At 41.6% G+C, this 24179-nt stretch overlaps 1 protein-coding gene across 1 annotated transcript in view; it reads right to left on the bottom strand.

Annotated features, from left to right (window-relative positions):
• Window positions 1–24179, bottom strand: part of LOC126455449 (zinc metalloproteinase nas-14-like) — a 135456-nt gene that overhangs the window by 34739 nt on the left and 76538 nt on the right. The window contains exon 3 of the mRNA XM_050091204.1: window positions 790–986. Within this exon, the coding sequence (XP_049947161.1) occupies window positions 790–986 (197 nt within the window). The remainder of the gene's footprint in view (window positions 1–789; window positions 987–24179) is intronic.

Here is a 24179-nt window from a genome sequence, read left to right as displayed (position 1 = left end):
GATAGTTACGAACATTACATTATTTCTGATAATAAAAATTAGTAGACTGCCAAATAACATTGTAAATTTAATAAAAGTTCATCCGATTACATGTATTTTCCCCATTGTATCAATTTTAATATAAATAATAAAGAAAATGACGAACGGAACTTGACCCAGCGGCTTGAACGCCAACACTTAAAAAAAAAAAAAAACATTTTGTTCCATATTGTTCATTGAATTTGTTCAGGGCGTACGTCCAATGACACCCGTTCAGTTCGTTCAATGATCCGTTCGCTCAGGATAGTTAACGCTCTGACCGAACACGCTGAGCTACCGTGCCGTCACCACTTGGCTGCAGCCGCTTCATGGTTAAAATGGCCACGCACAGATGTATATTTGACGACCGAAATTATCTTGCGATTTTCTAATTAACACTTGAGAAGTACGCTCTACTGCTTGCATATTTTGTTGTCCTCATGGAGTTCTACGAGTGTACGAAGTTAACACTAAATCCGCGTTCCAAACGTCGTGGCCTTCCCTTGTTAGAGTGTGTACTGGGGAAATGCAATCAGTCTAGAAAGGAGATTGTTTCAGGGACGCTCGTGCGACCCATCGTAGTATATTGATCAAGTGAGTGGCCTTACAGCAAACAGGGCTACCGAACCAATATGAAGAAGGTCAATACCGGTTGGTGACAGGTTGGTTTGACTTGTGGAGAGTGAAAACACGGGGCGATCGCAGCTGTAGGTTGACCCCTATCTGGTAACTGGTTTCCGCGGTGCGCCAGCAGCGGTCGTGGCGACTCACCCGCGGCCGGCATTCCTCAGCAGCAGGTATGTGCGCTGCGTGGTGCGCCGGCGGAAGCGGACGCACGTCTCCTTCTGCAGGTCTGCGATGGCCGCCTCCAGCGCCTTGCGCTGCGCTGCGCTGAACTCTGACGACACCTCGTAGTAGAGCGTCGCGTTCGGCCACAGCTGGCTGTCGTCTGCAACCAGGTTGCGCTCCTGCACAACAAGGCCACAAGAACGGCTATAGGAGATGTTGCAATAGCGGTAGCAAGTAACGAGTACGCTGTATAAAAAAAAAGGGGCTATTTGCAGCTTGTATAGAAACCAAACGGCAGTTATAAGAGTCGAGTGGCGTGAAAGAGGGTGGTCAAGAAGGGAGTGAGACAGGGTTGTAGCCTATTTCCGATGTTATTCAATCTGTACACTGAGCAGGCAGTAAAGGGAACCAAAGATAAATTTGGAGTAGAAATTAAAGTTCAGGGATAAAGAAAGGTTTCTTGATGACATTGTAACTCTGCGAGGTGCCGGGGTGGAGAAGAGTTTGTACCTCTTTAATTCTGACGAATTTTGCATGGGAACGAGACATGCACTCGACCCCCTCCTTACCTATCTCCTAATTAATTATGCACACAACGGTAACGAAGGGAAATGATGCTGGGCCCTGCTAGGTGGTAAAATAAGGAGTGCACACTCACAATAATTTAATAAAAAATCATAATCTACTCAGAGAAAAAAAGAGAACATTATCATAATAAACAACAGGAAATGGGATTCTGCATATATCTATGAAATTATATGCGGCTTAAATATTACTAGGGTCACTCCAAAAGAAATGCACACTACTTTTGTAAAAATACAGTTTTCAGTCTGCATGTGTGAAAGTTTTACAGTGTGTAGATACATCCTTCCCGCTTGTTTTCAAACTTAGTTGAACCTTATCATAGTTGAACATTATCATAATAAACAACAGGAAATGGGATTCTGCATATATCTATGAAATTATATGCGGCTTAAATATTACTAGGGTCACTCCAAAAGAAATGCACACTACTTTTGTAAAAATACAGTTTTCAGTCTGCATGTGTGAAAGTTTTACAGTATGTAGATACATCCTTCCCGCTTGTTTTCAAACTTAGTTGAACCTGTTCTCGTGAGTGGCGCCGTCACAGCATGTCTTCAAGAGCCAGCTACGCTTGACGTTCGTCAGAGGCAACGTGCTGTCATAGAATTCCTGTGCTGTGAAAACGAGACTGTGGGAAACATCCACACGAGGTTGAAAAAGGGGTATGGAGATGCTGCTGTCGATCGCAGTACAGTTAGTCGGTGGGCAAGCAGGTTACGTGATGAAAGCGGGCACGGCAATATTCAGGATTGTCCTCGCAGGAACAGGCCTCGTACTGCACACAAAATGGCTCTGAGCACTATGGGACTCAACTGCTGAGGTCATTAGTCCCCTAGAACTTAGAACTAGTTACACCTAACTAACCTAAGGACATCACAAACATCCATGCCCGAGGCAGGATTCGAAGCTGCGACCGTAGCGGTCTTGCGGTTCCAGACTGCAGCGCCTTTAACCGCACGGCCACTTCGGCCGGCTACTGCACACACTCCAGACAATGTGCAGAGAGTTAACGAATTGTGACTGCTGACAGACGCATCAGTGTGAACGAATTGTCACGCTACGTTGGGATAGGGGAATAGTGTTTGCAGAATACTGAAAGTGTTAGAGTTAGAAAAGGTTTGTGCCAGGTGGGTTCCCAGGATGTTGACACTGGCTCACAAAGAAACAGGAAAAACGGTGTGCTGCAATAGCTTGACGATAATGACTGGAGGTTCTAATCAATCAAATATTACTTTCTCGACTATATTGCAGTATCAAGATTAGTAGTGAGAGCTCACATGGGATCACATGGAGAAACAAGCAAGGTAGACTTGTGGCAAAGTGAGCACGCGTACTGCTGAGGACTTTAGTATAAAATTGATAGGTCCTACAATGCCAGATCCGCAAAATACTTTTCTAATCCTGAAATTTGTAGCAGGTCGTCGCTAGGCAGTTTTTTGATGATGTAGGCGCCGACTTCTGTTGCGCAGCAACTCTGTTTTAACCCCTGGCCTCGAAGGTTGTCCGAGAATTCTAAGTTCTTCCGAAAACGAGCGACCAAGTCGCAAGACTGTCCGACTCCGACGAAGATCAGATCCCGAATCCACTGCGCCCGCGCAACACAAGAGCGAAGCCAACATTGCTCAACTCCCTACTCTCCTAGAAAACCGCGAATCAGCATTCAGTGCTGATTCCAAAATTCCCCCACACTGTCTCAGAACATCATTCGCGCCAATAGCGACCGTTCCCTCCAATTTCGAGCAGGGCATTATGACGTCAACTAGCGTCAGTCTAAGTTGACCAATCATGCCTCTGCTATTCAGATGAGGGCACTGAACTTGCCGTTTGACCGGCTACGAAAACAACCTGCCTAGACCACCGGCCATCCGGCGCCAGACAGTCGCACCCAGCAGGGCACGGTCCAAAAGTATTCTCAGAATCATGAGGACAATGTAGTCAGTCGGTGCCAGGAGTCTTCGTTCCGGACGCGCTGGAACGGTAAACACACAAACTGCGGCGACACTCAGACGTCTCGCAGGTCGTTTCGCCCTGCGTACAATAGGCGAAACTCGACCGACGTCAGTCGTTCCGCCAGGCGCTTAAGCCCATTGTATGAATCCCCCAGAATTCGGAGAAGTGCAGCCCCCAACTGGAAATGCAGTGTGCCGCATCCTCCGATGCTCGCCTGGCACAGGCCACACACGGAAGTAGCCCAACAAGCATAGGAATCAAGTGAAAAGTATTTTTGAGCTCTCAGTACAAATACTCTCATTACATTAACCTTATTCGGTCTGTTACTACCGTGCAATGACATAGAACATTAATAAAATTGATGAAAATGAGAGGCGACAAGCAAAAGAGGGCATGGAACCTCTCAACTCTACCAGAGATAACAAAATTTTGAAGAGCAGTCGAACGGAATGGACAGTGTCTTCAAAAGAGGACATTAGACGAATAACAACAAAAGAAAGACACAGATAAAGGAATGTAGTCGAATTAAATCGGATTATGCTAACGGAATTAGATTAGGAAATGAGGCACTTGAACCATTAGTAAGGTTTTGACGTTTGGGCTGTAAAATAACTGTTGACGCCGAAGTGAAGAGGATATAAAACATAGACTGGCAATGGCAAGAAAGGCGTTTCTGAAGAAAAGAAATTTGTTAACTTTGAATATAGACTTAACTGTTACGATTTTTTGTGAAGGTATTTATCTGAAGTGTAAGTATGTATGGGAGTGAAACAAGGACGTCAAACAGTTTAGACAAGAAGGAACAGAAGATTTTGAAATGTGGTGTTACAGAAGAATGCTGAAGATCATATTGGTAGATAGCGTAATTAATACGGAGATATTGAATAGATTTCCTTTACTTCATGTCTGTGGCCACAATTTTTTTGTTATCAGACCAGCGGTTCCGGTCCATAATGACCATCTTCAGATGTGTTTTATAGAAACATGTCCAAATATACTGGAGCCGTAATGACATCGTCAAATGTTAAACACGTAATCAGCACCAGCATCGTCAAATATATATAAATAACAGTATATACAAGAGTCATCTTCTTAGCAGCACTACTGATGTTAAACACAAAATCAGCACCAGCATCGTCAAATGTATATAAATAACAGCAAATGCAAGAGTCATCTTGTCAGCAGCACTGAAAAAAAATTTGTGACCATAGACGTGAAGTAAAGGAAATTTATTCTATATTCGAGTCACTGTTCGATTCGCACGCATGTCACAGCTTGTGAAAGATACTGAAAGGAATTGAGGAGACAAGAGATTTGTGGCACAACTTGACTGAAAGAAGTGATCGGTTGATAGGGCACATTCTGAGACATCAAGGGATCACCATTTTAGTACTGGAGGGAAGTGTGAGGGGGTAAAAATTGTAGAGGGAGTCAAACAGGTGAATACAGTAATCAGATTCAGCAGGGTATAGGTTGCGTAGTTATTCGGAAGTGAAGAGGCTTGCATAGGATAGAGTAGCATGGAGAGCTGCATCAAACCAGTCTGTGGACTGAAGACCACAACAACAAAAAACAAAAACAAGAAACCTCAGTCAAGGAGACATCTCACTAATACCGTCTAACAACTGGATACAAAATTACAGACAATATCCCTGACATCGATTTGCTGCAGAATCCTCGAACATATTCTCAGTTTGTACATCATAAATTTTCTGGAGACCGAGAAGTTTACGTCCACGAATCAGCACGGTTTTAGTATGCTTCGCTCGTGCGGAATTCAGCTTACTCGCACCGAGCGAGGTGGCGCAGTGGGTAGACACTGGACTCGCATTCGGGAGGACGACGGTTCAATCCCGCTTCCGGCCATCCGTGATTTCCCTAAATCGCTCCAGGCACATGCCGGGATGGTTCCTTTCAAAGGGCACGGCCGACTTCCTTCCCCGTCCTTCTCTAATCCGATGAGACCGATGATCTCGCCGTCTGGTCTCCTTCCCCGAAACAACCAACCAACCAAGCAATCAGCTTACTCTTTTCTCATATTATATACTGCGGACTTTGGATGAAGGGGAACAGGCATTGTCGATATTACTAGAATCCAGGGAAGAATTTGACATCGTGTCCCATTGCAGAATGTTAACGAAGGTGCGAGCATATGCAATGGGTTCACAGGTATGTGAGTGGCTTTAAGAATTTTTAAGTAACAGAACCCAATATGTTGTGCTCGACGGCGAGTGTTCACCAGAGATAAGGCTATCGTCAGGAGTGCCCCAAGGAAGGGTGATTCTCTATATATACGGGGTGTGCTGCAATCAGCGGTTATATGCTGATGATACCGTGGTGCACGGTAAGGTGTCGAAGTTGAGTGACAGCAGGAGGATACAAGTTGACGTAGACAAAATTTATAGTTGGTGTGAAGAAAGGCAGCTAGCTCTAAATATAGGAAAATGTAAGTTAATACGAGTAAGTAGGAAAAACAAACCCGTAATATTCGGATACAGCATTAGTAGACTCACGTCGTTTAAATTTTTGGGCGTAGCGTAGCGAAGCGATTTAAAATGGGTTGAGCATGTGAGGATTATGGTAGGGAGGACGAATGATAGTCTTAGGTTTATTGGGAGAATTTCAGGGACGTGTGGTATGAATATAGGACGCTAGTGCGACCCATTATTGAGTACTGCATCCGTATAAGATCAGATTAAAAGGAGACGTCCAGGCAGATGTTATGGTGATGCTTCGCGAATTCAGATGGAAATCCCTGGAAGGAAGGCGACGTTCTTGCCGAAGAACACTGTTGAGAAAATTTAGAGAACTGGCGTTTGACTGCAAAACGATTCTGCTGCTGCAGACATATATTTCGCGTAAAGAGCACGAGGATAAGATCCGAGAAATTAGGGTTCATAGGGAGGCTTATGGACAGTCGCTTTTCCCTCGCTCTATCTGCGAGTGGTACGGGAAAGGAAATGACTAGTAGTGGTACAGGGTACATTCCGCCAGGCACCATACGGTGGCTTGCGGAGTGTTTGTGTAGATGTAGAAGTAGATAATGCTCTCAGTTCGGCGAGATAGAGAGTCTACAATTTTCTTCTGTTATGTCTTAGCGAAGATCTGCATGAAAGGGGGGACTGAGAGTGCCTCTAACGACATCATAACTTCGCATGCAACCCTAGTTGTTCGTCGTGCGATTTCCAGTTGTAAGTGGGCTGCTTCTGTGTTGGCAGCGCTGTGTAGCGCTTTGCATTGGATCTCTGACGTCATTTTATTTGTAAGAGACTCTGTGGTTGGTTAGACTCGTTGTTGGAAGTTAATCGCCAGTAGTGTTGGGCAGTTGGAAATTAGTCGCTAACAGTGACGGAAGTATTGTTGGGCAGTTGGAGGTGAACAGCTAGCAGTGATAACAGTCGACACAGATACACGGTTTGTTTGACGGCAACACGATTATACTACGACGCTACTAATGAGTGACACAGTTTTCATTATTATTTTTGCGCTGTATTTGTTTTATGTGTGCACAGTTTTTCTGAGTTCTTCTGAAAAGTAAAACATATTTTGGTTTGACTCTTGCGACATAGCTACTATGGGACAGGTATTTTTCGTAGCACAACAATACGTTACAGTACAGTGTGTGAACTGTAAGACGGCAGAGTTGTGAGAGGAGTGCGGGGAGAGGAGGAAGCAAGCATTGGCTGGCGAGGGGAGAGGAGCCAGAGGGAGGGAGGGGGGGGGGGGCAAGGCACGCCTAGCAGTTGCAGTGCTGGCACTACAAATTGCGCGTCATGCTTACACGAAAGCAGACGAAAGGCTTGGAAGTAAAACTCGCTCTAAATGTTGTTCGTAAACGAAACTGAAATCGTCATGTACATTAATATATATATATATATATATATATATATATATATATATATATAGTGAGTCACCTAACGTTCCCGCTGGATATATTTCGTAAACCACATCAAATACTGACGAACCGATTCCATAGACCGAATGTGATGAGAGGGGCTAGTGTAATTGGTTAATACACTCCTGGAAATGGAAAAAAGAACACATTGACACCGGTGTGTCAGACCCACCATACTTGCTCCGGACACTGCGAGAGGGCTGCACAAGCAATGATCACACGCACGGCACAGCGGACACACCAGGAACCGCGGTGTTGGCCGTCGAATGGCGCTAGCTGCGCAGCATTTGTGCACCGCCGCCGTCAGTGTCAGGCAGTTTGCCGTGGCATACGGAGCTCCATCGTAGTCTTTAACACTGGTAGCATGCCGCGACAGCGTGGACGTGAACCGTATGTGCAGTTGACGGACTTTGAGCGAGGGCGTATAGTGGGCATGCGGGAGGCCGGGTGGACGTACCGCCGAATTGCTCAACACGTGGGGCGTGAGGTCTCCACAGTATATCGATGTTGTCGCCAGTGGTCGGCGGAAGGTGCACGTGCCCGTCGACCTGGGACCGGACCGCAGCGACGCACGGATGCACGCCAAGACCGTAGGATCCTATGCAGTGCCGTAGGGGACCGCACCGCCACTTCCCAGCAAATTAGGGACACTGTTGCTCCTGGGGTATCGGCGAGGACCATTCGCAACCGTCTCCATGAAGCTGGGCTACGGTCCCGCACACCGTTAGGCTGTCATCCGCTCAAGCCCCAACATCGTGCAGCCCGCCTCCAGTGGTGTCGCGACAGGCGTGAATGGAGGGACGAATGGAGACGTGTCGTCTTCAGCGATGAGAGTCGCTTCTGCCTTGGTGCCAATGATGGTCGTACGCGTGTTTGGCGCCGTGCAGGTGAGCGCCACAATCAGGACTGCATACGACCGAGGCACACAGGGCCAACACCCGGCGTCATGGTGTGGGGAGCGATCTCCTACACTGGCCGTACACCACTGGTGATCGTCGAGGGGACACTGAATAGTGCACGGTACATCCAAACCGTCATCGAACCCATCGTTCTACCATTCCTAGACCGGCAAGGGAACTTGCTGTTCCAACAGGACAATGCACGTCCGCATGTATCCCGTGCCACCCAACGTGCTCTAGAAGGTGTAAGTCAACTACCCTGGCCAGCAAGATCTCCGGATCTGTCCCCCATTGAGCATGTTTGGGACTGGATGAAGCGTCGTCTCACGCGGTCTGCACATCCAGCACGAACGCTGGTCCAACTGAGGCGCCAGGTGGAAATGGCATGGCAAGCCGTTCCACAGGATTACATCCAGCATCTCTACGATCGTCTCCATGGGAGAATAGCAGCCTGCATTGCTGCGAAAGGTGGATATACACTGTACTAGTGCCGACATTGTGCATGCTCTGTTGCCTGTGTCTATGTGCCTGTGGTTCTGTCAGTGTGATCATGTGATGTATCTGACCCCAGGAATGTGTCAATAAAGTTTCCCCTTCCTGGGACAATGAATTCACGGTGTTCTTATTTCAATTTCCAGGAGTGTACAAACCATATAAAATGCACGGAAGTATGTTTTTTAACACAAACCTACGTTTTTTTAATGGAGCCCTGTTAGTTTTGTTAGCACATCTGAACATATAAACAAATACGTAACCAGTGCTGTTTGTTGCATTGTAAAATGTTAATTACATCCGGAGATATTGTAACCTAAATTTGACGCTTGAGTACCACTCCTCCGCTGTTCGATCGTGTGTATCGGAGAGCACTGAATTACGTAGGGATCCAAAGGGAACGGTGATGGACCTAAGGTACAGAAGAGACTGGAACAGCACATTACGTCCACGTGCTAACACCTTTCTATTGGTCTTTTCACTGACGCACATGTACATTACCATGAGGGGTGAGGTAAACGTACACATGTGGTTTCCGTTTTCAATTACGGAGTGGAATAGAGTGTGTCCCGACATGTCAGGCCAATAGATGTTCAATGTGGTGGCCATCATTGCAATCTCTGATAGTAATGAATGTCGTACACGCCGCAGTAAATCTGGTGTAATGCATTACTGGTCCGTGGACAATCCTTGCTGGCTCAGACAGGTAGAGCGACAGCGACCGTGGACTGTAAATGCACGGTGTGGAAACATTGGCGACCATCTCATTCGTCCTCACTTCATTGCAGGGGCCCAAACAGCTGCAACATACATCGCGTTTCTACAGAATGATCTGCCAACGTTGTTCGAAAATGTCCCACTGGAAACGCGTCTACGTATGTGGTATCAGCATGATGGTGCACCTGCACATTCTGCAATTAACACTAGGCTGACCCTTGACAGGATGTTCGACGGGCGTTTCATAGGACGAGGAGGACGCATAAATTGGCCAGCCCGTTCTCCTGATCTTGCACCTCTGGACTTCTTTCTGTGGGATACGTTGAAGGAGAATGTGTACCGTAATGTGCCTACAACCCCAGAGGATATGAAACAATGTACTGTGGCAGCCTGCGGCGACATTACACCAAATGTACTGCGGCGTGTACGACATTCATTACGCCAGAGATTGCAATTGTGTGCAGCAAATGATGGCCACCATATTGAACATGTATTGGCTTGACATGTCGGGACACACTCTATTCCACTCCGTAATTGAAAACGGAAACCACGTGTGTATGTGTACCTCACCCCTCATGGTAATGTACATGTGCGTCAGTGAAAAAGACAAATAAAAAGGTGTTAGCATGTGGAGGCAATGTGCTGTTCCAGTCTCTTCTGTACCTAAGGTCCATCACTGTTCCCTTTGGATCCCTACGTAATTCGGTGCTCTCCAATACACACGATCGAACAGCGGAGGAGTGGTACTCAAGCGTCAACTTTAGGTTACAATATCTCCAGATGTAATTAACATTTTACAATGCAACAAACGGCACTGATTACGTATTTGTTTGTATGTTCAGATGTGCTAACAAAACTAACGGGGTTCCATTTAGAAAACGTAGGTTTGTGTTAAAAAACATACTTCCGTGCATTTTTTTATGGTTTTTATTAACCAATTTCACTAGCTCCTTTCCTCACGTGCGGACTGTGGAATCGGTTCGTCAGTATTTGATGTGGTTTACGAAATATATCCAGCGGTAACGTTAGGTGACTCACCCTGTATATAAGTGAATGTATGTATGTTTGTCTACTATGTGCTCACAAACCATTTGGAAATGTACTGTAATATGAATGTGTTTCGAAATAATACAGTAACTAGTGGTGTTTCCATACAAAGCAATACGGTAGCAAGGAAAAATGAAATATAAGGTAATTCGGACGAAATAGGGGGCTCCTTCAAAGTGATCGCAAACAAAATATCTGAAATGGAAACTCACCTTGCAGGCGTTTGTGGTGATACGCCAGGATGATTCTTGGAAAACTGTTTGAATCTTCCAATGCTACGCATGCTTTGTCCTGTGTATGTAGCAGCTCTCACTGAAGATTTGTAAATAGGGTGAAGCAATTTTTTCTGCTCCCTTTCCCTTTCGCAGCATTCAACCACACGCAATATAATTTTGCGAGCATCGCTACGTAATACTGGTTTCCTTCTAACCGTAGGCCTACCGGTAGCGGTCGTTGGCGACTCCCGAGATGGGCCAACAACTGCCTCTTCACTCATTTCGATAATGTTTAGCACAACTGCACAATAAAAACACGCAGAACAGTACAGCGCAAAACAATAACGAAGCAGACGACAATGGCTACATTGTACAACACAGTCAGCTACGTAATGTTGGCAGCAGTCGAAACTGCGTGCCTACCGAAGCCTCCCGACGTTTACCGACTTCTACCTATTCAGGACTAGGGAGAGGTCTGCCATCTAAAAGTTTACACACTGTACAGTACTTTCTTGGTAACGGTAATATACGTAATAACAACGATATCTATGCGCATAGCATTTTTACTTTTGTATATGACAAGGTAAATACATCGACTTCTGGAGAACTTTGTTTATGATCGACGATAACTATGACACAGCACATTTTTACTGTTGGCCAATGACAGAAATTATCTTACAGCAGACGCACAATCTAGCACTACATGACACACATTTGAGTGATTATTTTTCGTACTTGGAATATTTTTAGAAATATTTTAGAACTACTATGATACAGAGAAGGTTTTCAGCGATACATATCATTCCGTTGTTGTTATCTGTAACATCTGAGGGCATAATTACATAAATCCTCGGGGGGGGGGGGGGGGGGGGGCGCACAAACTTACTTTGTGTACCATGCGTGTGGCAAGCGCTAGGAGCCCTAGCTAATATGGTATTTGCTTATACAACTTTATACATCAGTACCATATTTCTCTAACACAGAATTACACAGCTATATGATTATTTAACTTTTACTAAGTCAGTGACACATATCTACAAAATTACACAGATTACTTCACACTTATAAAATTGTACTTTGTCTGCATTTTGGGAACTTTTCATATTTACTTTAGGAACCACTGTGATACTATGAGAGATTTGATTGATGCATTTTGTATGGGATCATGATTTTTGAAGTACGTTTGACGTAGATGACTCTATTGAAGCGAGCAGAAAGAATTTTTTAGAGGTTTTGAGATTATTGAAGGAAGCTACGACGATTTTGAGATGTGACTGATCTGTTATGAGATGTTATGATAGAATCGTACTTGAAGAGTTATGAGATGTGAGTATATATGTGAATGTAAGTACCACAATGCCGATGGAAATTTTTGTACACTGTTATTCATGAGATTTCGTTTCTATACACTTCTAACGTAAATTTTAAACCTGTGAAATTTTTTATTGGTATCAAGCTGTCATTGTAGCGGAAACTGCTGTCGTAAATATTTCAGTGAAGAATGTAGGTGACCTTGATGTAATGCTCTGTGGCGCCCAGCTGTGCGCTTAGCTGCCTGGAAAAACCCATCGTTGGGTGCCTTTTTTTTTTTTTGTAGAACGCACCATAAACATGACATGCTACTACTTGGAAAAATATGATTACACTGTAGAGCTCCTACTGTCTAATACTTATTGAAATGTTCATGAAGTGATGAGAAATATTTTTACGTCTACACACCTGATTATGACAACTATCTTTCTACGAGAGTTGAGAGAATTTTTACTGACTTATGAAACGCCTTATGGGTAGTGGATGATGTTTCTTTTTGCTTTGCCTTGTACATATTTGTTTATTTTATTTGATATCTAGTTTCTTGTTATGCTGTAGCATTTCTTTTATAAAATAAAATTTAATACATATACTAATGTACACACTTTCTGTCTACAGATCTATTAAATAATAATTTTGTGATCTACGTTCTTAAAAAAAAGGGAGCACTAGGAAACAAAAGAAGCATAAGAAAGAGAAGTGATTGATAACAGGAACTGTATACATAATTTCCTTTTCAAGGACTTGGTGATTTTTTGGTAGAATAGTATGTTGTGGTGCATCACTTTAGTGTTAAGATGTGACATAGGCATTAAGATGCAAACAGACTTTCCCTTACCTGTATTGCTGTATTTACTGTAATATTTTGTCTGTTTGTGTCTCGTCATGGTTCAAATGGCTCTGAGCACTATGGGACTTCATCTGAGGTCATCAGTCCCCTAGAAAACTTAAACCTAACTAACAACAGACATCAGACATCCATGCCCAAGTCAGGATTCGAACCTGTGACCGTAGCAGTCGCGCGGTTCCAGACTGAAGCGCGTAGAACCGCTCGGCCACACCAGCCAGCGTTTTGTCATGTTTAGATATAAGTTATTGAATTTGCTGCTATTATTTGCCAGGCATTATCGTACTGAATTTTACTTTCTACTACTCTTATAAGCCAGTTTTATCACTGATTTATTTTTCTTGTTTGCTGCATATTGCCTTAAATTAGTTGTAATATTGCATTTGCTTTGCTAATTTAGACATACTGCTGCTTGCTTTGCCAATTTGCATATTTTTTTCGTCATTGCTCTTTGTGTTAACTGTTTTGTGCTGCAGCAGTGCCTCATTCTCCAGTTTATGTATCTGAGCTCAGTAGATTTAAGTTAGCTTAAGAGGGGGTAGGCTATAAACGAGAATGAGTTATAAATTGGGAAGAAATGTATTGAGAAGCTATAAGAAAAAAATTCTGCCCGAAGAGTGTTGTATATTGAGGAATAGTTATTTTGAAAGAGGAAATGAACTGATAAATAGGGTTTGGGGACAACAGGTATAGGTAGGATTTTCTTGGAAACAAATGATCAGGTAATATGGAAAATAATTGATGAGCTAAGAAATATGTGAAAGTAAATACAGAAAGCATGCTAAGACAGGATTTTTCTTTGTGGGAATAAATGTTGAAATAAGAAGAAAAGATCTCTGGGAAAACGAAGTTTTGATTGGAAATGAAGTATCAGAAGTACTGCGGTACCAAATGTTACACTGAAAACAAACGCTGTCCTTTCCTTTTGTGTTATTCCGCTATGTGTTTATGTGTACCCTTGTGTATCTGTGTTTTTCCTGTCTCTGTATATTTACTTGATAAGATTAATTGATTTTTTCTCTTTTAGTACAAAGCTGCATTTGCTATGATGATGAATACTGTTAGCCTCAAATCTAAAATAATCTTTACTTTGGAAAGACGTTTAGACATTATTTATTATGTTCTGTTTTCTTTTAATGCTCATGTGTCAAGTTAATATTTCAATGGATATTCTCATTTTTCATTTATTATGTCACAATTCCTGGAATACTCATGTATATGCTTATTTCTATTCCTTTGTAAAGCTTGTATTACTAAATGTTACCTGTATTATCATGTTCTTTAATGATGTTTTCTGTACCTTTTTATTGTATTCTTATACTGTGAAATTGTAAATTGTATAGACACCAGTTCTCCAAATTAAGTCAATAGTATGGGTTCATTATACTGCACACACTTCTGTTGGTCATATTGTATGTGTAAAATCTCAGAGGCTAAATGTCTATGTTAGTGTTTGGACGTGTGTTGATAATTCAGCAAGGGACTGGTTAACAGCATAGCTGGTTCTAAGGACATTGCAAAAAAAAAAAAAAAAAAAAAAAAAATTAGTGAGTGCACAAGTGGTGGATTATGGAGTTGCTTTACTATCTGCAAGATTCTTCAATTGTGATTGTACACATTCACAGTCGCAATGGATGGCTGCTGGTCAGCTCTACAAGGACTAGAATGGGTCTGCACCCTTGGTGGCCCACTACTACCATAATCTCTACAAGAAATACTGTGGGTCTGCTCTGTGGTGACCTACTAATTCTACCAATATTCTTCAAGACTTTGACAAAGCTGGTCGGCTGCTTGCATACTGCTCTCGTCACCATCTATGTAAAGTGGTTGAGGAATGGTGAAACCACGAGTATGCGACATGTCGTTGTTGCGTTTCTACCACATTTTTCGCCCACATTACTTTCTATGTCACTCCCAGTCGCAATCAGTCAGACAGGGACATCCAGTAGGAAGAGAGGACCGTGCACTGAATCGCATAGCAGATGGTTTCACAGTGTGGGAACGCGCCTGCTGCCGGTGACTGAATCATGCTGGAGTACAGTATAGACAACTGGGAACCACTTACTGGGCGTGGCGCGAAGCAGTACATTGTTGTTAGTTAATCTTTATGATTTGAACATCGATATGTTCCTCCGGCCATACAGTCAACATTAGTTGCACTGATAGGACGTTTACAATAATTTTACGCAGTCAGTAAATGAAGAAAAAACGTAAATGAGAAGAATATTCTAACTTAGTCGTTATTGGTGGAGGGGTGTGGATCAATCAGAAGATTGCAGTAAGCAAGCAGGCTGAAACCTGTTACTGTAACTCACTAAGAGTCTTCTACCAGGTACGAATGAGGTAACACGAGTGAGGACGGTCAAGTGCAACACGGTGTCGATAATTATTCGTCACAATAAACAGCACCTCGGAAACCGTTTGTGTGTAATAGCTCACTTGAAGTTTTGTGTTGCGTACGAGCAATGTAACAGGCGCTTGGACGATATAATGTAACGAGTTACCGAAAATCATTTGTCGTGCTGAACAGTGCGATGGTAAATGGCAGTGTAAAGTTTTGAACATCTTGTAATGCTGTGAGTAATTAGACCGTGTCTCGTTGGGGTGCTCTGCATATAGTTAGCTGCCTTGGATTTTGATTTAATGAATGAACATTATCAGGTTCTTACTTGCGTTTCTTGATTACCACCAAACTTTAATGAGTAAAAATAAAGTTGCATCAAATGTTTTTATAACTTTATTTCGTAACACTAGGTTTTCTTCCAAGCTGCCACTTCAGTTTAGCACAGTTTGTTGTTTGAATGTCGGCTGCTGTGCCTGTAGGGAGAAGAAGACAATAGAGACGAGATTTACGAGAAAACTTTAGAAGACGCGAGGTAAGTAAAAGCGCATTTTATGAAACTCATCGTGTAACGGATGTGTAGGCGACCGTTATAATAATAATCCCCCGTCACCATATCTCTTTCACGCTCTCTTTTGTTTTACGTTGCACTTGGCATCCCTAACTGGGGAAACGATCAGTGGACTGTGGTTAATCGATGTGTCAGGAAGTGTCAATGGTCAGTGGACACTACGAAAATTAAAAAAATCACGTGTGATCTTCGCAAAGTAGGGATTAGACAGTGATTAAAACGGAGAAATCTTAAAACAGTGCATAAAAAACCGTGATTTTGAATAGTAGCAGGAAACATTTTTTGAACTGTGATTGTATGAACAATGATGATTAAGCATGTTATTTTCAACGTTATTAAGTTTTGACGATAAATGACTGGGCAGATAGTTCAGAAATAGTCTAATGAACTGAAGTTGGTAGTTAGCAATAAGGTGCGTTAGAACTGTTATGATAGGAAAATTGTCAGTGCAAACGGAATTGGACGAGTGAAGATGTGGACATCGGACGGAGAGCGCATTTTGGAGTACCGCGACGGCGAACGCGTCATACAGGCGGCTGACAACGCAGATCGACAGCGGCATCATTGTTTTCGAACACACCAGACTCAATTATTTGACGGCGAGGAGGTGACGCTTGACTTTGCAGTTGTTAATGTAAATTGTGCTTGCATTATTATTAGAGAAAGGGACCTTTATTTTTTAAAAATATTAGCTTAAGAATTTTGTAATTTAAAATTTTTTAAATTTGTGAATCAGTAATAGAGTAACACGGCTTCTTCTAATGAAAATGTGGATAATGAACTCATCACTCAATTGAATGTTGATAGTAATGAAGAGAATAATGATGAAATAGATAATGTTAATGTGGGTAACGAGAGCACTAGCAAGGCAGATGTTTGTAGTGCTGAAAACAGTGTTAATGAGTTTATCAATAATGATGATAGTAATTTACTACCCTTGAGTAAATCTCAGGATGTAGCATATCATGACACTGTTGGAATAAATTAGGTGATAGTTTAAGTCAGGTTGACGCAACAGAATTACCAAATTATCAAGCAGTGACGATGAGGTTAGTGTTGGAACACCAGAAGAACGTAGTTTTCAGAATATTATGCATTCGCTAAGACAGACGTCAAAGCCAAATGATAGGAATTATATAAGGCTGACTAGAAGAGTTAGTAATATTCGTGAGTCTAATAAAATATTGTGTAGGAAAACTGACCAGACTAATAATTAATCAAAACAAACTAATGATAATTTTATCAAGGAAATTAGATGGACTAGTGAGTTATGGCAAACTAGAAAGGATCTATCAAAGAAAATTGATGAGCAAGTTGATCTGCTGACTAAAGCTTGTGAAGAAATTAAAAAGGAAGTTAGGGTTGAATTGTCTATATTTAAGGCTGAAACGAAAGGTATGAAGGAAATGCTTAGCACAGAAAATCAAAAGACAAACACCAGTGAATAGTGCATTGGAAGAAACAAGAGGGAAATTGTCAGGAAGGATTAGTGCAGTGAAAATAAAATCAAAGAACATGTTGATGAAATTAGTGAGCTAACGTCTAGTGTGGATCAATTAACGAAAGAGACAGATAAGACTGCTCAGTATTGACATAACAGCATAACATGCTTCAATGACAAATAAATAAGAAAGTAGGTGACAACAACCATTAAGTAAAATGGGAAGCGGTAGACAAAGAAATTAAACTTGTGTTGGATTGGAATGCCACTGAAATATCATGAAGTCAGTACTGTAGCCCACTGGTATTGGTCTTAAAGAAAGATAGATTTGTAAGAATAACCATGGATGCGAGAGCAATAAATAAAGTTATTATTCCACAAACGGACAGACTAGAAATATTGAGGGGCTGCTTCAAAAGTTTTATAATATCCAGCTTGTGACAAGTACCGATCTGACGGCCAGTTTCTGGTAGATATCATTTGGTGAAAAATGTAGAAACTCTGCAATTTTTGTTTGCATGGATCGGTGTTATCATTTTAATGTGGTATCTTTTGGGATAAATATTTCTGTATCACCATTTATCAGGATATTAGATGGTGTACTGGGAGAGGTATTACTACTTAAGGTGATACATTATGTGGATGATGCACTGTTGCTGACAAAGAGTTGGAAACAACACAATGACATTTTGGTACATGCGTTGAGTACTTTCTATGATGATTATATCAAAGTTAATATTAAAAAATCTGTATTTGGACGAAAAGAAATTAAATTTTTGGGACGTATCATTTCAGCAGATGGTGTTAGGCCAAATCCTGAAAAGATACGATCAATATAGGAGGCACCAGAAACCATAATTAAAGAAATAGGTTAGAGCTTTCCTTGGATTATGTAATCTTTATATAAGGTCTGCAAATAATAAGGCTATGAATGCACAGGTATTTTTGGAATAGACTAGAAAAAGTGCGTTTTGGATCTGGACAGTGCAATGTAAATAGTAATTTTTCAAAATTTAGGAAATTTTGTGTGAAACAATAAAGCTGGCTCATTCAGATTTCTGTAAAGACATGTGCATTGCTACATACAGTTAAGAATATGGAATTGCAGCCAGAACATTTCAAGCCATAAACACCTCAGATGGATACGGATGAAAGACAATTAGTTTTATGAGTACAATACTGAATAAATGGGAAAGGCAATGTTCCGTTACAGAAAAATGGGCTTTAGGCATTGTGTGGACATTTGGTAAATATAGAAATTATTTGGTGGGCAGGAAGGTTACATTTTACACACATTATAAAGCTCTGTTATTTTTACAAGACTGTAGGTTTACTCATGGTCGACTTACAATGTGGGCTGTATTGACACAAGAGTGTAATTTTGAAATCAGATACCGAACTGGAAAGGAAAATGTTGTGGTAGACGCTTTAGCCTGTTAACCAATTGGTATGGACAGAATTGACTTCAAAGATAACAGCAGAAAAGATGTCAATGTGTTGGCGTTACAAAATTATTCCATTTGAAAGCTATGTGCAAAGAATTTTAAAAGATATGAGAGGAGAAACAGAATAATGATGAATGGTTAAGGCTACATGGGGGATTACATAATTAAGGATGGGGCGTTGTTCATCAATCCAGACTCAAATGATTGAAAATATATCTGCCAGAACATGTCACTGAGAATTTTTGCAGTACACTCACCTTAGTTAAGGTCATTATAATCCCAAAAAGTATGCAAACAAACTTAAGGAAACATGTATATTAAATAACAGGGAAAAGAGAGTGAGGAAAGTATTGGAGAAATGTGATTTGTGCCAGAAAACTAAAGATTCAAATCACCAGATGAAAGTGCTAATGCACAGCATTATTCTGAGTTCGGTATTAGAAATAGCTGCTGTGGAATTCTATGGATGTATTCTGAAAGCTATGGGGGAATATAAGCCTATGTGTTTGTAGCTTTGGTTGTTATATATACGTCATTACATTTCCACCGAGGACACAAATGTCACTGAATGAGATCAGAGAGCTAGCACTAAACCATGCAACAAGCAAGAAGATTAAAAGAAGAAGTGGAAAAGAGTCAGGAAAAGTACAACAAAGGAAAGAAGGCCAGAGAAAGAGATGATTTGGGTTGGTCAAGACACGGACAAAATCTTGAAAAATAAATAATGAGGTAAAGAAATTTTATGAAACATGTCAGGGTCATATAAAATTCTTAGTGTAGCTCATCCTAATGTGACAGGACTAGCGACTCTACTAACAGACTGGTCAAAATGTGTCTACAATAATGTAGAACTCAAACATTTTTGTAAACAGAGCGTAACTTGTTTCATTATTATTACGCTAGGATATTGCCTGACTCACTAGTCAATACAGCAAAAAAAGGTCAGCAAGTAATGTAAATAGTGGAAAGCGAGATGTTAAGTTCATTTTTTTAATACTGTGTTTGTATAATATGACATGGATCACAGTTTCTGTTTATCTTATCTTGGACTGTGTAACCCAGCCTAGCAGCTAACAGCAGTTCTGAGAAGTGCTTAGTGTGGCTTGGGCCATTGAACTCACAGTGCATCAGCTGGCATGGCAAGGTCGTCTTTAGCAACGGCATAGTGGAAAGTAGATGATGCATTGATGTATGATGTTTGTCGAATCCTAAGATGTTGAGTTGAATGTTTAGTTTTCTGGCGCAGATCACATTTCTCCAATATTTTCTTCACGCTCTTTTCCATGTTATTAAATATACATTTTTCCTTAAGTTTGTTTGCATACTTTTTGGGATTATAATGTTTATAAACAAAACAACTGGTTCACTGAAACCTCTACATGACACAAACCACATGTAAATCAACAGAAGACTCTGGGGACAACCACAAGAAATGAAATCAGTACATATGCTGCAGAGATGTCATGAGTTGTAAAATCAATAAGATTTTTATTATTTCAAATATATATTCAAATTAAATCTTACTAACTATAAATTGAATCTGTATTGCAAACCAAGAAGCCATTACTCTTTATAATTAAATATTTATCTATTTGTAGTTTCGACAGTAGGGAGAAGCACCTTAAACATTGAAAATAAAATACTAATGTTCTAAAATGTGCAAGTAACGCTGTAGTAGGATTGAAAGTAGCTTTATTTTTCTTATTATTTAAACATTCTATTTTTTTCTAAAAATCCATAACATCTTAAAAAAAACTTTTTTAGCTGGGGTATGTGTGGCATTTCTGACACATTTCTCGCCAACAATACTTTTTTATTTTACTTCTACTCGCTATCAGTCAGACGAGAACATTCGGTAGCACCAAGGTAGGGAGAGATCACCGTGCATTTAATTGTGCAGCAGATGTTTTCAGAGCGTGGGAAGGCAGCTCCTAGTGGTAGTTGTATCATGCTGGAATACTGTATAGACAGCTGGGAATCACATACTGAGCGTGGCGCGAAGCAGTACAGTTTGGTTAGTTAATATTTACTAATTGCTATGTTCCAACCATACCGTCAACAGTAGCTGCACTGCTAAAAGATTAATAATAATTTAATACAGTCATTAACTAAAGTAAAATGTAAATAAGAAGAATACTTTAACTTAGCCATTATTGGTGGAAGACAATGGCCACTCAGAAGCATACAACTGAATAATCAGGCCCCAAACTGTTATCCTAACTCACTAAGAGTCTTCTACCGGCTTCGAGCAAGGGATACGCGTCGGGACGGACAAGGGGTATACGATGCCGATAGTTATTAGTCACTGTCAATGTGTCTCTGAAAACGTTTGTGTGTAACAACGGACTACAAGTCTTATATAAGGTACGAATGATGCAACAAGCGCTTTGGTTGATATATTGTAACTGTTGTGACTGACAATTTGCAATTTTTCACAAACACAACTTTTATTTATGTAAGTTTACAGGGTTGATGACTGAAGAACAAAAGAAAGGTAACAATAACGATGCCAGTAAAAGTCACCTAATTGAGGCAAACAGAGAAATTCACTTCTAATTTTCCACAAAGGTTCGTGGTAACACAAACACACTAGTAAAAGTCCAATTCAGAGACGAAGACGTAATCTTCAACAGTCGAAGTCCTCGAGGTCGGCATACGGATTGAACTGAACTCTGCAGCTGGTTCTTGCCCATAAATAGCTGTCTCCAGGCAGTCAGGTTTTTGTGTAGTGATACTTCCTGCAGGGCGTGGCTCGAGCTCCCCCTGCAGGAAATAGTGCTCGGAATGTCTGTTTCCATTATCTTGTATGTAAATAGCCGGTGTTTACCATCGCGCTTTTGATACGCCTTGGACATAGACAACCCCGTGCTCTGTGGTGTAATATGGGTTGCTGGCCCTCAGGGGCTACCTTAGCTCCGGCATAGCAGTAACGAGTTACCGAAAATCGTTTGTTGTGTTGAACAGTGCGTTGATGAATGGCTGCGTTAAGTTTTAAACATGTTACAATACTGTGAATCATTAGATTATGTCTGGTTGCGGTGCTCTGAATAAAGCTAGTTGCCGTGGTATTTGTTATTATGAATGAACAGTATCAGCCTCTTACTTGCGTTTCTTGACTACCGCCAAACGTTAATGTATAAAAACCAAGTGGCATCCTACGTTTTGATAATTTCATGTTGTAGCACTGCGCTTTTTCTCACACTGCCACTTCAACTTAGCGGATCTTGTTATTTGCAAGTCGAATCCTATATGGAGAAGAAGCCAAATGGGACGAGATCTACGAGACAGCTTTGAAGGCGCGAGGTAAGCGAACCAAAGTCAGTAATGCTAGGAAAGTGAAAGGAGATACCGTCATAAACTGCAGTACTGATAGAACCTTGCGTTTCTGCAAGATGGGTAGGGCATGTTATGAAACCCGCCGTGCAACGGATAGCTAGGCGAACGTTGTAAAGATAATCCACCGACGCTACTTCTCTCTAACACACTGTTTTTGTATAAACGTTACGTCCACGCCTCATCACGGAATGAGATCAGAGGCTTGCCTACTCTGTCGAACAGGATGGGTCCCACCCGTGGCATATATGATCACCCAATTACAACTGCAGAGGACACAGAATCATTGAGATTGGACTGTGAATCGATGGAAATGTGTTGCCTGGTCAGACGAAGCACGATTCTTGTAGCACCTGGTTGATAGCCCATGTCCGGATATGCTCGCATCCAGACGAATGACTTCTCGAAACGTTCACCGCGCCACGGACATAGGGCAGTAGGGGAAGTTTTATGCTTCGAGGTACATTCACTTGCGCTTCCATGAGACCTAAGGCAGTCATCGAAGGCACCGTGACAACTCTGGAGATATGGCAGATACGATGACCCAATGGCATCATCAATCACGAATGCAGTCGACACGGGATCATCGAAATTCTACCGTTGATCAAAGGATGAATCGCGTTTGTTGTTGCCCCAGATCTATCGCGAAGGTCTTTTATACTAATTCAACATTTGACATTTTATGGTCTGAATACTTCCTTTGAAATACGCGGCGTTATCAGTCGTCCACAAAACTACGTTAAAAATCGTTCGCTTTCACCCTCAAACAAAGGGCACAAAATCGCCTGCTCGTTCTCTCTATGGTCTTCTCTCTTTTCTCTGTTCTACCAGTGCTAATTCTCATTTGTTAGTCTGCAGTTTATTCCTAAGTAAGTTTAACAAGTTGCACGCCAAAATGAGATTGCTTCATTACCTCTCAGCGCAGGTGAATCGAACTGGACACGAAAAACAAGGTCAGCAAAGTAAGCTAGAAAAAAAAGTATAAGAAAACGTTCCATCCGCAGAGTTGCAGAAACAGAAAAGAACTATTGTGATTTATAACTTCTGAGGTGGGATTGTTTTGAGATTTTCAGCCAATCACTTGTTGGACTCCATGCAACGAGACCAGGTAAGATCACTGTATAGAATACCTGAAGAAGACGACCAGGTCAGTCGCAAAAATATTGGGCTTAAAATGGATTCGTGAACATGACTGAAACACGAAAAAAAAGTATGAGAGGGAACAGTTCCTCCTTACGGCTAGGAGGAGCGATGCGCTTGAAGCCCCGTTTATTAGCCAGCATCAGTGACCTTGGGTCACCCTGCTGCCTCGTGAGGCAAGTTACACCTCGGTCACGCGTGTGCGACTTAAACATGCCGACTCTGTATCTGTCCTAAGTATGAAACGAAAATGAGATACCAGAAATAATGTGAAGGAAATACAACGTGTGATAAATGAAATTCACAGACGCAACATCGATCAGATATCTGTAAGACTTGATGAGTCAAAAGAGAAATTTTGTTTTGCAAAAGAACAAAAGTGTTATTCGTTAAGTTAGAATTTGTTCGGATACTGAAAAGCCTGAGAGAAAGAGTAAACGGATTTCAGGTAGGCAACGACCTGTGACGAAGTTCTTATATTCGAAGACTATCACCGTAATAATATTCGCTTCTGTAAACGCAGAGGCACGTGATTGTAACCTGTACGGTGGAAGAAAGTTTGATCGCCAGTATTAACCACCAAAGGAAGGAAAGGTGGTGGTGTCAACTTCCTGATGTCAAAACTTTGCCCCAAAGTCCTGCGCTAAATTCATAATCTCCCATGAGATTAATGCACAACTCTCACACTTCGTAAAGGAAAAATGACTTTGTGCGCGAAGAAGGAATTTTTTGCCAGCTATGTGGCTGAATCTACATCTCGGGTTACGACTTTCTCGCTATATTACACTCCTTGACATTTAATATCCATGTTCATAGAGAAAAGACAAGCAGTCAAAGATAAGAAAATGGATACAGGGTAAACGCAATATCAGTCACTATAAGAAGTGAACTAGCGCTCGTCACAGAGCGGTTTTTCCTCTGGAGGAGATTTTGTATGGCTTCAGTCGCGCTCGCCGGTTTCCTCCGTTTGAGTCGGCAGTTGGTGAATTTCGAACACCAGGTCTTCTTCGTCTCGGGTATCACCGCTTCCTCGAATCCCATGCGTGGACTCAAGGGATTCTTTAACTATACACATTGTTTAATACGAGGAAGATATTAATAATCTCCTTCTTCTTCAACGAGTAGTCACAGTGTACTCACAGA

This window comes from Schistocerca serialis, chromosome 1 (genome assembly GCF_023864345.2).
Source record: "Schistocerca serialis cubense isolate TAMUIC-IGC-003099 chromosome 1, iqSchSeri2.2, whole genome shotgun sequence".
NCBI lineage: Eukaryota > Metazoa > Arthropoda > Insecta > Orthoptera > Acrididae > Schistocerca > Schistocerca serialis.
This window is presented reverse-complemented; position numbering and strand designations above follow the sequence as displayed.